Here is a 16,533-nt window from a genome sequence, read left to right as displayed (position 1 = left end):
CAAAAGATCAGAGCCCCACAACTATTTTATCCCAGTTTGTTGGTGGTGGTGGTTTTGTTTTTTGTTTTTTGTTTTTTTTTAAAAATGAGAAATTAACTCTGCACTGCTGCAATCCGCTTTTCTTTTATGAAAGGTGGTAAAAAGGGTCCTAAATTCTGTCACCCCTCCAAACTGCTCTCCGCTCCCTTTGTTCCCTTCAGGGACTGTGAGGCATTAAAAGGGATGGGGTTTGCTGCAGAACTGGCCCTGAGAAGCCCCTTGCCACCAACACACGATTTCCACAGCACCTGGGTTTGTGGTTCTGGTGGGCCCAATGCAGAGGCCATCTGTTGGAACCAGCTCTGGGCTATCTGGCAGAAAACATTCAGGCTCTGAACTTCTGTGCATCCAGCATGGTGGAAGAAGGTAACACCGTTGCTCTGGGAAATTAATACTTGTAAGAAAAAGGCAATTCTGTTACAGAGTGTCAAAATTTGACACTGCTATACACCAACACACCTGATCACAATGTTGTGTTTTAGGAAAAAATAAAATCATTGCACAAAGTCAAGTAGGTGATCCCCAAAAACCTGATTTCTCTACAAAACTGCTTGTATCAATGAACAGCAATCTCAAATGAGAGGTTCAGACTCTACCTCCTGCCTAAGCAAAAAGAATGGAGACATCTTACTTACACCAACTGTTTCTCCAGAACACATCCACCCCCTGCTTTATGTTGTAGTGAGAAATGTAATCCCTATTTACCTTCTCTTTTAACAATCTTACCACCCAAATTGCAGCGATCTGCTTTCAAAGCCAAGGCGAGCAGATTTCAGAGATCTCATAAGCAAAGGGAGACCTGATGCACTTATTCTTTACAATGAAAGAAAGGATGTGGAAATAAAAGTCATTTCTTTATTTCTTGTTTAATATTCAAGATGCACTAGCCCATTGCTGACACCCCATACCCACGTATTTAATACTGCATGCTTCCACTAAGATGCATCATTATATAAAATAAAGTAACATTTTTCCAAGGTTCATGCTTCTGAAGACAAAGTTCCTGCGTTGAACAGCCCAGTAAACTTCAGCACTCCTATACCAGAGGTAAAACACTGCCCCAGCTCTGTGTTCACATTTCTGTCTGCAGCCCCCAAAGCCCTTCACAGTTCAGAGCCCAGCTGCTGGGAGAGGCTGATCCGTGCTCTGTATCGTTCCCTTTGCAGATTTCTCAATTCAGTGCTCTTTCCCCTAGGATTAAATCCTTTCATACAGCATCAGAACCAACAAGAATTAATCTCTGCAGAACGCAATGCCCTTTCATACAGCACATGATGAGCTCTTTCAATAGAGAATTCTGAGTTGTAGATGGGCATAATCATCAAATGAAACAATTTCCAGGTGCTCAGAGTTCCCTTATCAGTGGCCTGAATTAGTTTCAGTCGTCTTTCAATCTCTCTGTTTAAACCAGGCAGAGATCCCAGCTGCAATCCCTACAAAACAATCAAAAACTAAGTAGTAAGATTTCCCTATGTATGATGCACTTAATCCACCTTAAAAATGAAACCTCTGTGGTGTGTGTGCACAGATAAACTGGATGCAGTGAAGTGACCCATCCCTCCCCATCCAGCGCTTCTTTGACTCTAAAATTTATTTATCAAGTAATTCTCAGGGCTGGAAATTCACAAAGAAAAGAGCCTACAGCAATGCAGCACATTCAAACCTCTATCTATCTCAGCAGACTTTCAACAGTAAGAGAACTACAGAACGGTTTGAGTTGGAAGGGACCTCGAAGCCATTGAATTCCACCCCCCTGCCATGGGCAGGGACACCTCCCACCAGCCCAGGTTGCCCAAAGCCCCATCCAGCCTGGCCTTGTGCACCTCCAGGGATGGGGCATCCACAGCTTCTCTGGGCAACCTGTGCCAGCGCCTCACCACCCTCTGAGTAATTTTTCCTTATATCTCATCTAAACCTACCCTCTTTTAGTTTAAAGCCATCATCCCCTGGTCCTATCACTGCACTCCCTGACTCGGAGTCCCTCCCCAGCTCTCCTGTAGGCCCCCTGTAGGTACTGGAAGGCCTAAATAAATCAAGATCTGCATTACAAACATCTTTGGCTTGTATATATGTGACATATATATATATAGGAGGTGAAAGGGAATATAAGGCACACAAACTTTGTCCAATTTACGACACTCCTGCAACTTTTAGGATACAATATTCCTACAAGGAATGGCAGATAACTAGAGGGGATTCAGGAGACAAAGACAAATCACCTCGACAGTACCAGATCTCCCTAGGAAACACTGCACAAGCTGTTAAAATTAGGATACTGGCAGCATATTAATTACCACTGTTTTGTTTTCTTTACTGATGAGTTGCTTCCTTTTACATTTTAATGCATTTTGTACAGTTGCACTTGCCAGTTCTGACATGAAAGCTGTGTCCAATGATAAAACTAATTTTCTCCTGAAACATTACGAAATTATTTGTGTTCTCTAGCAGGGTCTGGACTTCAGCCTGGGATTTGCAGCCCTCCCCCCCATAACACAGTGTATATATCGCCTTTGAAAATCTCTGCGTGGTTTCTCAGCGTTAATACATTTTTTTTTGCAGTGGAACAGGAACTGCGTGACAGCACAATTACCAGCGGCTAATGCAAATAAAAGATTAGCCCAGTTATGGCAATCAAACATTTGGGAACATCAATGTCTTCCTCTTTGGGCTAAATGGAAAAAGAAAGTGCATTCATTTCATTGTGGTGATGCCGTCATGCTGTAGCTATCTGGAAAGAGCTTGAGTTCCTGTTGCAAAAATCCCTAAAATAATAGCCTATTAATTTGCATTTAGGGAATTTGTTTTTAAATGGACGAACGCATCCATTTGTTTCAGGTGCCCAAGGAAAGAGCTCTCAGGACACTATTACAGCCTCGTAAACAACAACCTGAAGTTCTGCTGGAGTCTCAGCAGCTTTATATACAGCTACAATTAACAGCATGGGCACCCCTGTCACTAAGGGCGTGCGAATCTTAAGCCACACAGTTATTAGTGCATCCACAATAGACATAAAATACCTATTTATACCATATTTGATGTAAAAATAAAAGCTTTCCCTACAGGGTGACATCTGCCAAAATAATCAGGGAGTTCAAGTACACACAAATCTCTCTGAAATGCAGTGATTAGGAGCTTCCCTCCCACACTGACCACTGGGAAGATAGGTAGCAGGCTGTGCTGGAGCCTAGGACAAAACCCAGCTCAACTTCTGCATGTAAAATCGCAGTAATTTAGAGCAGAGAGGCAGGGCTGTGCCTGTGAGCACTTCTGTTGCGTTCCTAAAAGAAATGGGAAACAGCTACTGGGCTGGTGCCTGAAACTCACGAGACAAGTGCCTGAAACTCCGCGACCTCACACCACCACCAAACCCACAAGGCTTGGGGAGGAGGCGGCTGACACCAGCACAGAGCAAAAATCCTTACACGAGAAGCCCGCCAAGCAGAGCAGTTAAGTAACAGGAAAGCACAAACTAAGCAAAAGAATAAATGAAAGCAAAAGAAACGCAGCTCACAAAGGAGTTATTAATTCATTGCTGCTTGAGCGCTCCCCTCTTCAGCGCTGCTAGTGTCTAGCCTGCATGAAGCCAAGTGTGGGAGGACTCTGCTGTCCCTGGTTGTGTTGTTGTGTAACATACACCTACAGGGCTGTAAAACAAACAAATGATTAGAAACATGTGCTTCGCAAGGCTCTCTGCTGCATCTTTTTTGCATGTGACAACCAAACAGGGGCTCTGCGTTTGCATGGGCTAAGGAAATTTCCACTCGTCGTGCTAGAGCCCAACCGTAATCCTGTTTGATTGAAGGGGCTTAAAATGATTAGGAAATGCATTTGTTTTTCACTCGCCTTCCCTAAAACACAGTCTAAACTTCCTTAAAATTGCGTATTCTAGGAAAGAAATCTTGCAGCAACACAGAACATAAGCCATAAAACACGAGAAAATAATCCCCACGGATGTCCACGTCGCTTCGCCCCTTCTCTCCCTTCCTATATGCTCTCTAAATGTAGAACAAAGCTTCCAGGAACGTAAAAGTCATTTGCTCAGCTCTAATCACTTCAGCTGTTTGGATGTATCTGCACGCATGCTTAGCATAATGCCCAGACAGAATTATAGATTTCAGACCAGTACTCCATTGATAATCTCGTCTTTAATCGGGGAGAGCCGAGGGGTCCGCAAACAGCAGGTGCTTCTGTGCTCCGTGCTGCTCCGAGACAACAGGGAGCAGGGCTTCGGCTTTCCCCCTCGGTTCTCTGTTCTTCCTTGGGTTACGAAGTGAGATGCCAGAATTCACAGCAGAGGTTCTTTCACGTTAACTTTTCTCTTTTTTTCTTTGGAGCGCTCTTTTTTTTTTTTTAAAGAGCGCTCCAAAGAAATAGTTTCACCGCTCAATGTCACTTCCATAGTAAATATCTTTGTATCTGCGAGCTCTGTTTCACAAAAAGGAAAATTTTTCAAATTCTGCCCAACACCTACTGCCTCGAAAACAAAGCCTCCTGCTCTGGACGAGCACTACATAATGCTACCCAAGCTTCTGGCTGCAAAGCAGCGGTGCTTAAAAGAACATCACTGTTCAGCTACAGCACCGTATCTCAGTTCCTCCATCAATAAACTCTCCCCCATAAGGCAAATTATTTTCTCTTTCCAAATACAATTAACTTTGAGACGTCCACAGCAGCTAACGAAGTCTGGGTAACACTTAGCCCTCTCCACTTTCTGGATGTGGATGCTCAGAACTCTTTCCACTCTCCTGAACTGTGGGGTAGGATGGGTCCGTGGTATCACCAGGCGGCCACTTTCCTCCATCGCTGCCCCTTCTCCATCTCCCCCGCCGACCCTCTTCACGTTAGCCCTCTGCCCTTTGTGTCCTACTTTCTACATCAACACCGCTGCATTCTCCCTTCCCCTGCAGATCATGGCCATTCTCATTTCTCTGAGCTTGCTTACGCTCCTGATACCTGTCCTTCTGCCCTTCATAACGGAGCAGAGGGCAGCCCCGATGCTCCTCCACCCCACATACACCACCACCGAGCTTTTGCTGCTGGACGATTCCCTCTCTCCAAGTTTGGTTTTAACCCTGACTCCCTTTTCTTGCTCTTCCCTTTTGACCCATCTTCATGCTACGTCACAAACAATCCAGCTACCTTCCGACTGTAATTTTCTTGCATTCCCTTCTTCCGTCGCTTCCTAGCCAAGTTTACTCCTCCCCTCAACACCAACATTGACAGAAATTTCACGCAAGAAAGCTGGATTTAGTCCAAACAAAAGAAGCTGGTAGTTGTCTTAATCACAGGAAAATCTACTAGCTAACAGCGAAAACTCCTCCAGCTTACATCCCAGCAAGAGCTGCTGCATGCAGTGAGCACTCTGAATAGAGAAGAGCTCGAGCTCAGCGCTAGCAAATGTGAGAGCGTGGGGAAAAGGCTGGGGAAAACAAAAAACTTCCCCATCATCAGCTTGCAATGAGCTAAATGGTTACAAACAGCAAACTTCTGCTTCTCCCGTAACTTCACCCACACTTCCCAGATGGGTTTAAGAAAAAAAGCCTTGGAGAAAATGCACTAAAGCAGGGATTTTACCTTCACACGAAACCTGGCTGTAATAATCCCCTACAGCTTCAGAAGCACGGTTCTCAGGGACTCAGATTTTCATAAGAAACTGCCAGCACTGGTGAAGGAGTGCAGGAGGAGCCACCACATCGGACCCAGAGGAGCAGAACCGCTGTTTAAACAAGTCTTAAAAATCAAGGCATTAAAGGAAGAAAAACAGGCTTAAGATCAGACATGACTTCAAAGCACTTTCCGAATCTTTTCAGAAGCCATTCATGGCCTAAACAATCACGTCAGCTCTCTGGTGCCCTCCCCGTGCCACCGCTGTCCGTCTCTGCTGCATTCTTCCGCAGCGTCCTGAGAAACTCCCCAAGCCCTTCATTCACCAGTTTTCCCTGTGTGAAGTTCTTGCACATCTGACTACAGCTTCAAAACTGAAAGCAAACATGAAAGCATGGTCTTCTGGCAACGGCAGTGGCTGAAAAGACCTTTTTGCACTATTTTTCAAACATTTCTAAAAGCAGGAAGAGGAGCTGCTTACTTTGCTAGCCTGCCACTCACCCAGGGATACTGACAATCTTTAAGAACATTTCTCCTCAATTTAACAGCCGTGGTCTGTGTCTCTGTACCTGTTGCCATCATTTTTATTAGCTGTAAATACTTCTTACTTCCATCCTGACTTTATTTTTACCCATCTGTGCTTACAATAGGTTATCATCCTAGTTTTCAGAGGATTTGTCAGGACTGTTTGCTCATCATCATCATCCTAATTCTTTCAGAATCCCTGAAAATAAGTTAACCAGCCCCAACAAATCGAGTGCTTCAAGCTCAGAGTTTTGTTCACTGATTTGCCAACTTGCATTTCTATTCCCACAATCCATTCCATCTTCTCCCCCACTCTGAGCTCCCAAACTGTGGCAGAGCAATCACTGAGACCTGGCAATACCTGCATTACCCCTGCTACTACGTTCTAACCACGTAACATCCCTTCCTTCTCCCCTCACGGCTCCACGTGCCGAAGGAATGGTTTTGTTTTCCTTACCGCCTGCTGCTATAGCTAAAGAAACCAGACTTCTCCAAATCTTACCCACACTTTTCAGGGTGCTACGTTCCTCTGATGACCTTTTTCTTTCCATTTCTGACAGGCTCTGCTCGTTTGTGACATTCTTTTCCAGGTGTTTCAAGTCCATAGTTGTTTTTTTTCCCCCATAGTTTTCCCCTTTCCTGGGACGTTTCCTAAATATTTTTCGTGCTTTAGTAAATAAACTCTTCAGTTCTGCTGACTTAGCCAGCTCTCAGTTTAATGGCTTGCTCCTAAACACAACTTTTTGGCTTATTTTGCTTTGTTTTTGTTTTTAATTGCTTTGTTTGGCTTTTGACATACAATGAATCAACCCCTAATGATTCAACAAAACACTTTGCTCGTTTCCAGTCTCATCCGCAGCAGCCATTTGATTGCTGCCTTTAAATCAGCGACTCTCACAGCAGCTTCCCCTGCTCCTCCACGCTTCCTCCTGCAAAAATGAACATCTCGGCCTGTCATCACAGATGTCTGACCATAATGTAGCTGCAACACAGCTCGTGTTTTTCCCCCTTGCACTCTTCCTCCACGCCTGCAACGCCAGCACGCACTTTACCAGATTATAATAGCCAACAGGTTTTCTTGAAATGAAACCTACCACCAGCCACGCAGACTCCTCCTGCACAGTACCTCTGTTACACAGCTTAGAGCTTCTCACCATTTGATTTTGATTGTTACACAATTCTGGCCTTGACAAATACAGCCTTCCTCAGCCACATCCGTTCCTGATACTGCTAAAAAGCCTTTCATTTGTCTTCTGCGCAAAGCATCCCTCTCGGTACTTGCAATAGCACTCTCTTTTGCAGCAAATGTGAGGGTTTTGATTTTAATGCTCCCAAGCAGGCAGCACCAACCACCTCGTCACTTCTGATCCCCTTTCTTCTGATCAGACTTACCCCAGCCACCAGCACCCACTTGTTGTTTCAGAATCACACCCTCACGTTTTCCTACCTGGTAGTTTTGTTACCAACGCTTATTTTTCACAGAACCTACACACGTCACTCAACAGAATGGGAAGGGGACTGGGGATGGAAGACGTTACCACAGCAGGAAAGCCCGCAGAAAGATTTCACCCAGAGAGTATCTCCTGACTTTCCACTTTTCTTCTTTTTTTTCCCTATCCACAGGAGAATGTTCTCCCCTCTCCAGCAGCATCAAGAACATAACATTTATTTGAAGCCAGTGAGGACAGAAAGCAAGTGAGGCCACTTGCTCATCCCTAAGGGAGGGCCTCAGGGGCGTGAAGCCCCGCTGAGCTCTAGGACCATGGACAGGGCTGCCTTGCCCCTTCCAGCACCCAGCCACCCAAGGGGGGACAAGTCCAGGGAGCCCCCCCAGGAGAGGCAGGACAGAACGCTGAAACGCTCAGCAGCAGAGCTTTAAGAAAGGCAGAAGGAGGAGGAGACCAAGCAGCAACAAAATACAGGGAAGCTCCAGTGACAGCCAAGACAGTGGACGAAACAGCTACTCAGAATGGGGCCCAGGAATCAGGCTCTTGTCCTGACAAAACGAAGGCCCCACATTTACCAAGCACTGCTGGATATTCTGGTACGGAGAGAACAGCATGAACGAACGGAGAGGAACCTACGGTGGGTTAAACGGAAGCAGAAAGAATTATCCTCTTTCCATGTCTACTCTCTTTTATCAGCAGCACGAAGACAATCCAGTGAAGCTGGTTCTGAGAAATGCAACAGCACTAGAGAAAAAGTTAGAAGATAAAAGCCACGGTTAGTAAAATAATTTGGGAACGTGTGTATTTTCCATTGATGCTCCTACCAGGAACAAGGCATTTGGTATTAGGAAGCAGATTCCCTGCTGGATGCACCAAGGTAAGGTGCACAGCATGACCTGAAATGGTTTTATCTGACTGCATTTTCTGCACCTTAGATGTTCAAGGCTGCAATTCTCTGTTTTATAACACGCGCAGAGCTCCAGCTGCAAACCTACAACTCAGTTCCTGTATTTCCCCAACTTCCATCTTCTATTTTCCTCTCAGAAAAGAAACAAATTCCCACACTCCTTCTGAAATCGTAACGCCATTTGTGTCATAATGACTTTTCCAGAAACTTCTCTGGATGCTAATGACAAACAAATATGACTCCAGAAAGGAAGCAGAAGTGGAAAACACAAAAGTCTTAAACAACACTGTATTTATGGAACTGTATTTGGTAATGAGCTAAGAAAAGCGTGCAAGTATGTTCTAGAAGGAGCACCACCTTATAGTGGGTACACAGATATATTTTAAGAGAAGGAAGTACACAGAGAATAGCAGTAAGTTTTCCAAAATGCAATACAGCATGACATTTTCTACTACCTCTCAATCCACAAAAACATTGTCACACAGATTTCCAAAGCAAGACACTAACAAAAGCGTAGTAGAAGACAGAACCCCAGTCCTGAAGCCCTAACAAACCAAAACCACCTAACAGGGCAAGTACAACTTTTGGTAACACATATGTGTATCCAGACTCATGTTCACTGATCTTCCAAGCTGTTTTTACCTCTTGCCCTCGTTAGCTTTGCAGAACCACAATGGAGCAGGGAGGATTAAAAAACCTCTAACATACAAGAGGAATTCGACAAGAGTCAATCCCTTACGCCTCTCTAAATCAGCTGAAAGCTGTGGGATTACCTTACAGGGGATGAAGTTGTTTTCATTTCCAATACAAAAATTTGTGTTGTAAGTGACAGTGAGGAAGGAGAGGACCTGATACTGAAACGACATGCTGCAGTCCCAGGAATGGAAATTACAAAACAAAAACAAAAAGCCACACAACTACTCGTAACTGTTAAACGACAGACACACTGAGGTGCAATGGTCGTGGAACAGGACCTAGGGAAGAACAGCAAACACAGAGCCAAAATTACAAGTTATGGTGTTAACATCATTAATTCCACAGATTTTACAGAAATTCCTGGACAGGGGCTTTTAAACAAACCCCAAACAATTACACTTATCTACATGCAGCTAACAGAGGCCATCTTTGCCTACCACCACGCTCTTCCTTTTGCCTGTATGCTCTCCATCGTTCCACCACACATTTGTCCTGCCTACTTACGACACGTTCAGCGTGGTAGAAAGTGCTGCTGTGCTGGGGGGGACGTTCCACTAACCTATTAAACTTCTGTCAGTGTTTCCATTCTCCTCTCTTCATGTGCTTCCTGTGAAGTTTAAGCAGGCAGGGCACATCAAACAACTCCCCATTTATAGGGTAGCCTGAACAGGAGCCCCCCTGCCTCTTACATTTTGATCCAGAAGCACCTCACAATGAAAAAAAATATAGGAAAAATAAATAATTCAGTTTTTTGTGAGCTTTGGTTCCAGTCTTTTCTGGTAAGACTTAACCCATGCTTCAAAATAAAGCGGCACGCTTGGATACTGTTCATTAAATCACTCTGTAAAATAATAATTTCCCCAAATCTTCAGTAATCACTGGTATTAGGACCATTTTGCAGGCTCCGTTACAGTTTAGGGACTATTTCATTTAACGTAGAGCACATAAAAGAGAGAAGTATATGTTCCAAGTAATAGCAGCACTAAAACCAAAATTTTAAGCATTTGCAGCTTAAGAATGGTCACTACGCGGTTTCAGATCCTGTAATAAAGGGAGACCAGAAGCAGTGAGCTGAAAAGGCTGCATTTGTCAAACGAGATTACTGGTTTCAAGCAACCCCTCCCCCCGGCCATGTGACCACGCTCTGGACTGTATCAATTAAAACTTGTTTAATCTTAGTCATTATCATGCACGCAAAGATTAAACAGTAACCTGTAAGGCCTGAGCTGTACCGCTCACTGGTAACTTGGCTTCAGTGGGAGCTAAAGAGATCCCCATCGTTTTGCTAAGCAACATCCTTGTCTGAGAACAATACAGAAATGACACCATTCCTTGCCTTTGGAAATCACTCCGTGCCCCAGGAGCATGCCTTTCCTAATCCCTTTCCACTCCCGAAAGCGAAGGATCAGATTCTCTTCCTTGAATAGGCAGCGGTTTCCAAGCGTGTGCACTTCTGGGGATCTCAAAGACCGTAATGAGCGGTCTGTAATTAGTCTATACAATTACAGAAAACAGTAAGACTCCAAGTATTTCCAGCTGATATTAAAAATCAATCATACTTGGCAAACAACAGAGGTCAGTTCATCCAAGTTCAGGAAATGCTGATTTAAGGCAACACCAATGCCCACAGAGACCTAACTGGTAAATTATCCACACGCCAGCGTCCAGCATCTCATCGATTTCCTCGCTTAACAAGCCCTTTACCACTCCATCACGGAAAGCCAGGCCTCATTAACGGAACTTTTAAGACATTATTAGATACCTGCTCATTAACTAAGACAGAGTTACAGAACTGGTAGCCAGCAGTGTTAGCGGTAAGCGCAGGAGGCTTCCCATTAGGATCTGGAAGCAGATATCTTTGTTTGCACAGAGGTGAGCTGAGGCTACGAAGTCACACCAGCCCCCAGCTCCTGTGCTACCTCCCCACGTCTCTGCCTGCGAGGGAGCACAGGGCACGAGGGAGGCTCCAGCTAGCTTCGTGCAGGCTCAGTCCGGTCCAGAACCAGATCACCTAGGAAAAGCAGATAAGGACATCCACTAAACAGCACTATTTACCACTCTGAGCTTTTTATTTTGTTGATTTAAGTATTAAAGTTTTCATTTTCCGGAATCCCGAACTGCCTCCAGTTAACAAACCGCCTCTTTCACAGTGGCTTTGTAAAAATCAATCCCTACACAAAGCCAATAGCCAGGTTTCAACTTACCAATTAACCACGTTGAGTAACACATTCCCTAAATCATACAGAGCCAAACCTCCTCGTTTTCCATACCGTACCGTATTCTGCAGCAGAGTAGTGCACACTGGGAACTGATGCTTCACCGTGCTTGTGACACTGGAAATGCAGATGGGTTCCCTGCGTTACCTGTCCGTTTGGAGATGCCTTCTTTACTGAGTCTTTGTTCACAACCTCATAAACCAATTCTTGCCTAGCCTTTTGGAAGAAAAACATGCTGAGTGCTGACTTCTCTGTTACACAATTTATATCAACATTTTTATCAAAGGATCACATTTAACCTGAAAAACCAGGCACACTACGTTGACGGACCTGAGTATTACCAAACCGAAGTAGTGTTACGTCTACAGATTTCACAGGTGTGAAACCATGAAAATTTGTTTGTTGTTCTTGACACATCAAAGCACAAAATAAATAAATAAAAAATCAGTAGTCACTTAAAGACATGCTGTAGGACATCAGCATGAACAGGCAGCAACTGCTGATATTTTGCCAAAAGCGCTAGGTAGATCAATAAGATTAAGAAAGCCATAGCCAGTGCAATTTCTCATCATCTGCCTTGCAAACTTTACTTGGATCTGTAAGACACTAGGTCGTTCATTACCATCTGTATCAAAAAAAAGCTAATTTTTGAAGTGTCTAATATCTGAAATATGCAGCGATACAAACTAACACTCAACATCCTGAGTTTCTTTACAAATCCAAGAGCGGTGTATCAGCGACCTGATACAAGAAGAATGCCAAGCATACAGATTAAATAAGAAAGGAATCCACTGGAGCAAACTTCTCAACGCGTATCATTCTCCTAACATTAAAAAAAAAATTCAAGATGCAACTCGTTGATTTGAATTTTTAAAAGACCTTAAGATGCACAACGTAAGTTACAGATTCCATATCCTACGTACATTTTGTGAAAATTAACATGAAAGAGAAAACAGCCACGAAAAACAAAAACTTTTCTGAATTTTTCTCCTGAGAAATTATGTGATATTCTCACAGACATAGAGCTAGAGAAACTGAGGCTAAGACACAGACCAATTTTTGTGAGAGCAGTAAAAAAAAAAAAAAAAAAAAAAAAAAAATCTCTCAACCTAGAAAAACTGCTTTTGATCCCAATGCTTACACTAACTTCTATTTTGTGTCAATCACTTTTTAGGCAGCTGTACCTTACAACTTCAGTGGTTCACTGTTATCAATATTCTTTAAGTCACCTTTCACAGAATCCTAGATACAAAACTGTTGATCTTAAGACTATCAGGCTAATAAGGTATAATTAAAGCCAGGCACTTAAGTGCAAGCTTGCATGGAAGAAAATTACCTCAGGAACAAAACAGTAATTCCTTCTGTGCAGATTATTTCGAATTCAGCTCCTTGCTTTAGTGGTTTTGGGAACTGGCAAAACAGGAAAAGCTTGAAAAGGGTGTTTAAACACCTAACCCGGGTTTTGTTCGCTTAATAATCCATTGCTAGTGGCAGCTCTTTTGTAAGAAGGGCCACTAACTACTGACAGGGCTCTTTCGCTGAAGAGGCTCTTTCCCAAAGCCACGCTTAGCGCAAAAACAAACCAGCTCCGCTCACACACACACCGCCAGAACTGATGTAACAGGTAGACGGGGCAAATGAATCCACATCACAACTCTCCCCTCCCACAAGTTTCTTCAGGGAAGCTGCTGGAGGAGGCAGGCTGCAGAGAGGCTCCTTTCATTGTGTGCACGGGGCTGGGACGAGGAATGTGCTCCAACTGTGTTCAGACCTGTCCCAGCTCCCCGGCTGGTGGGAAACGGCAGGGAAAAAGGGCTCCGTCTCTGCTAGCAGCCGCCCTCCTCTCCTCCTCTCCCCAGCAGCTTCGGCTGCCTTGCAGGGAAGGCGAACAGCTCTGCAGCAAGCCCGGCTGGCTATGGGGAGACAAAACGAAGGGGCTCAGCCCCCCGGGGGGCAGCTTTTGGGGCGGCTGCAGGGCTCCTGAGGGCAGCTCACCTCAGCACACACGCCTCGGGGGGGTAAATCCGCGCTGGGAGGAGGATCCAACCCCACCTGTGCCAGCCCGAGTCCCCCCCAGAAATGGCTGGGGGGGGCCTGGGGGGGGCAGCGCCTCGTCCCTTCCCCCTTCCCTTTCTTCCCCGTGCCCGGGCGGCCGAGCCCCGTTTCCTCACGGCGGCGGCCGAGGGCGCTGCTCGGGGCCGGGCGGGGCCGCAGCCAGGCCGAGGGGGCTGCGCCCCTCTTCCCTTCCTTCCCCTTCCCCTTCTCCCTTTCCCCTTTCCTCCTTCCCTTCCCTGCCCTCCTCCCCGGGCTCACCTCCTCGATGGCCGCCACCGTGTTCCTGCACTGGGCCATCCGGGTGGTGAAGTTGGAGGCGGTGGGCGACTTGTAATCCTCATTGGTCTCGGACACGAATTCCGACACGGAGATCTGGTCCGGCATGGCGGGGCGGGGATGAGGGGAGGGCAGAGGGGAGGGGAAGATGGGGGGGGGGGAAAGCGGGCGGCTCCGGGGTGTGTGGGGGGGGAAGGGAGGGCCGATGGGGGGCTCCCCCCCCCCTCACATCGCTCGGCAACCGGCGGCGGCAGCGCCCTCCCGGCCGTTGTTCCTCCGCCGCCACACAAGGAAATTCCCCGCACCCACACTCCTCCTCCTCCTCCTCCTCCTCCTCTTCCTCCTCCCCGCCCGGGCACGCAGCACCGGGAGCTGGGCACACGCCCAACGGTGGTGGCGGCGGCGGCGGCGGCGGGGAGCTGGCTCCTCACCCCGCCTTCCTCCCCTCCCTCCTCCTCCTCCTCCTCCTCCTCCCCCCTCACACACCGACACACGCGCACAGGGCGCCCCTCGCCCCCCGCCGCCCGCCCGCCCTCAGAAGATGGCGGCCCCCTGCCCAGCCCGCCTCGCCTTCATCGCCCCCCCCGTCACACACACACACACACCGCCACGGCGGGCACCGGCCGTGCGATTAAAAAATGGGTTTAACAACAGCGAGCACAAGGCTGGGGAGGGTGGGGTGCTACCTGCTGCAAGGGTGGAGCGCTTCAGGTGGCCGCGTTGTCCCTGTGTGGCGGCCGGCAGGTAGCAGGGATGTCCCCCTCCTCATCCTCCTCCTCATCCTCCTCCTCATCCTCCTTCTCATCCTCCTTCTCATCCTCCTCCTCATCATCCTCTTCATTCCCCTCTCCCTTCTCCTCCTTTCTTCTCCTCATCCTTCTCCTCCTCATCTCCTTCTCCACCTTTCCACAGCAGAAAGTGATTTCTCTTAAGAGTTCACTTGCATAGTTCCAAAGGAAAGTTTGAGAAATGCTGTCATTCCCAAGAGGTCCACACAAAAAATAATAAAAAATACTTGCAGACTAAGTTAACGTTTGTGTCTTGTTTCTTAGAAAGCTTTTTTTTTTTTTCTTTTTTTTTTTTTTCTGTGCTGGAGGGGGAGGCGTTGTTAGCACAGCAGATGCTTTTTGTGCTTTTTTCTCTGAAGCCACATGGATGAATTGAGGCTGAAAATGCAAAAAGCAATCCCAACTGCGGGATTCGTGACTAAGGCAGCAGAAAGGAGACAGACAAGGTGTCGCCATGCAGGCACGGTGCCTGTGTTAGAAACACAAGGATGTGATCTACAGTGGCGATCTCTCCCGGCCTCAAAGCCCTCAGGATTTCCAGCCTGTTAGTGCAGAAAGCTTTGGAAGTTTGTATTTTGACCCAGGAACTCCCCAGTGGCTTTTCACTCCCCTCTGGTGCTACAGTTATTAGCTTTCTATGAGTGATTCTTTATTACTGTGATTTAAAACTCCCCGGGGAATTCAGATGTGTAAGCAGGTACTCTTTCGCTGCACTTTGTAAAATGTCCAAGTACATAACTGCAGGCCGAACCAGATGTTACTTCCCCTTGCAATCCTTCTAGCGCTGTTAGGTTCTCCTTTAACACAAACAATGAGGTTTGTTAACCACATTTCTTCTACTGACTGTAATAAAGCAGACAAATGAACAGTGACTATCTGCATACGCTTTCCTTTATTTAACTCTTACTAGTTTTTCTTTATTTTCTCTCATAAAAATCGCTGCAATTATTTTCTGTCTCCATAGAATTTTATATTATAAACCTCTCTCTTTGTTAAGACTTGTATATGTTTCAGTTAATGGGGCATGTACATGTGTGAAGTGTTTCAGTGCTAATGGGTTAAACTTCTTGTCTGTGTGTGACCAGGCTTAGCATAAATACTCATTCTTCCTAAAAATACGTTTGATACTACATCTTAATTTTTGTATCATCAGCTGATGGTGATACCATTAGAGCAATACCTAACATCGCACTATTAATCTGAATTTTGTAAACACTCGCATTCTCAAACTATCATATCTTCCAATGTGACATATTTACTTACAAAATTTGAAGGGGATTAAAAACTTGAGGACCAAAAGGCAAGTAATACTAGATTTTAATGTTTTGCAACAGCTGTATTTGATATAGTCCAAATCAGCAGCATATCAATGATGTCCCTAGCAGTTGCATCTTCAGCCTGATACTATATGCACCTAAGGCAGTGTCCTTATACAATGAAGCCTTAAATTCTATACACCATATTTATGCAGCAGATTAGATTGGATGATTTCAGCAGTATCTCTTGATCTTTTAATGGCTTCAAATATTTGCCATCCCAATGAACCTGCCAGGTACTTTGGTCTGTCTTTTTGCTTTCAAGCAAAAAGATTATGCATTTCACTCAACTCTCCTTTATCCTGGAGCTAAAGACTTGTGCTTGGTTGGTTCTGAAAGGTTTTCTGGTACACATCCAATCTTAAGACTCAAAAGTTTGGAGAACCCAGTGCTTCTACCAGTGTTTTATGACAACAGTTGCAATTACTTTGTGTTCCAGCTATTGCTTGGTACTACAACTTTTTTGGTGGTTTAAGGAGCTATTCAGTACTCGTGCATTTCTCTGTATGACTATTCTTATACACCGTAGTGAGATTTCTCAGTTTTGTTTCTTGGTAAAGCAGGCTGATCGACTCCTCTTTTTGAAAGAGGGCAAAGCTGACTTGAATTGCTTTGTATTGGCCACAACCCAAGACTGTGTACACAGATGGTGACTGTGGGTCA

At 45.6% G+C, this 16,533-nt stretch overlaps 1 protein-coding gene across 4 annotated transcripts in view; it reads right to left on the bottom strand.

Annotated features, from left to right (window-relative positions):
- Nucleotides 1-14,232, bottom strand: part of ASAP2 (ArfGAP with SH3 domain, ankyrin repeat and PH domain 2) — an 84,987-nt gene extending 70,755 nt beyond the window's left edge. The window contains exon 1 of one of the 4 annotated variants that reach the window (XM_072036423.1): nt 13,749-14,232. In XM_072036423.1, the coding sequence (XP_071892524.1) occupies nt 13,749-13,874 (126 nt within the window). In that variant the 5' untranslated portion in view covers nt 13,875-14,232. The remainder of the gene's footprint in view (nt 1-13,748) is intronic. The other 3 variants (XM_072036422.1, XM_027455208.3, XM_038177650.2) reach the window with 3 other exon arrangements.
- Nucleotides 14,233-16,533: the final 2,301 nt, after the last annotated feature.

This window comes from Anas platyrhynchos, chromosome 3, assembly GCF_047663525.1.
Source record: "Anas platyrhynchos isolate ZD024472 breed Pekin duck chromosome 3, IASCAAS_PekinDuck_T2T, whole genome shotgun sequence".
Classification (NCBI taxonomy): Eukaryota; Metazoa; Chordata; class Aves; order Anseriformes; family Anatidae; genus Anas; species Anas platyrhynchos.
Note: the sequence above shows the minus strand (reverse complement) of the source record. Positions and strands in the feature narration are given on the sequence as shown.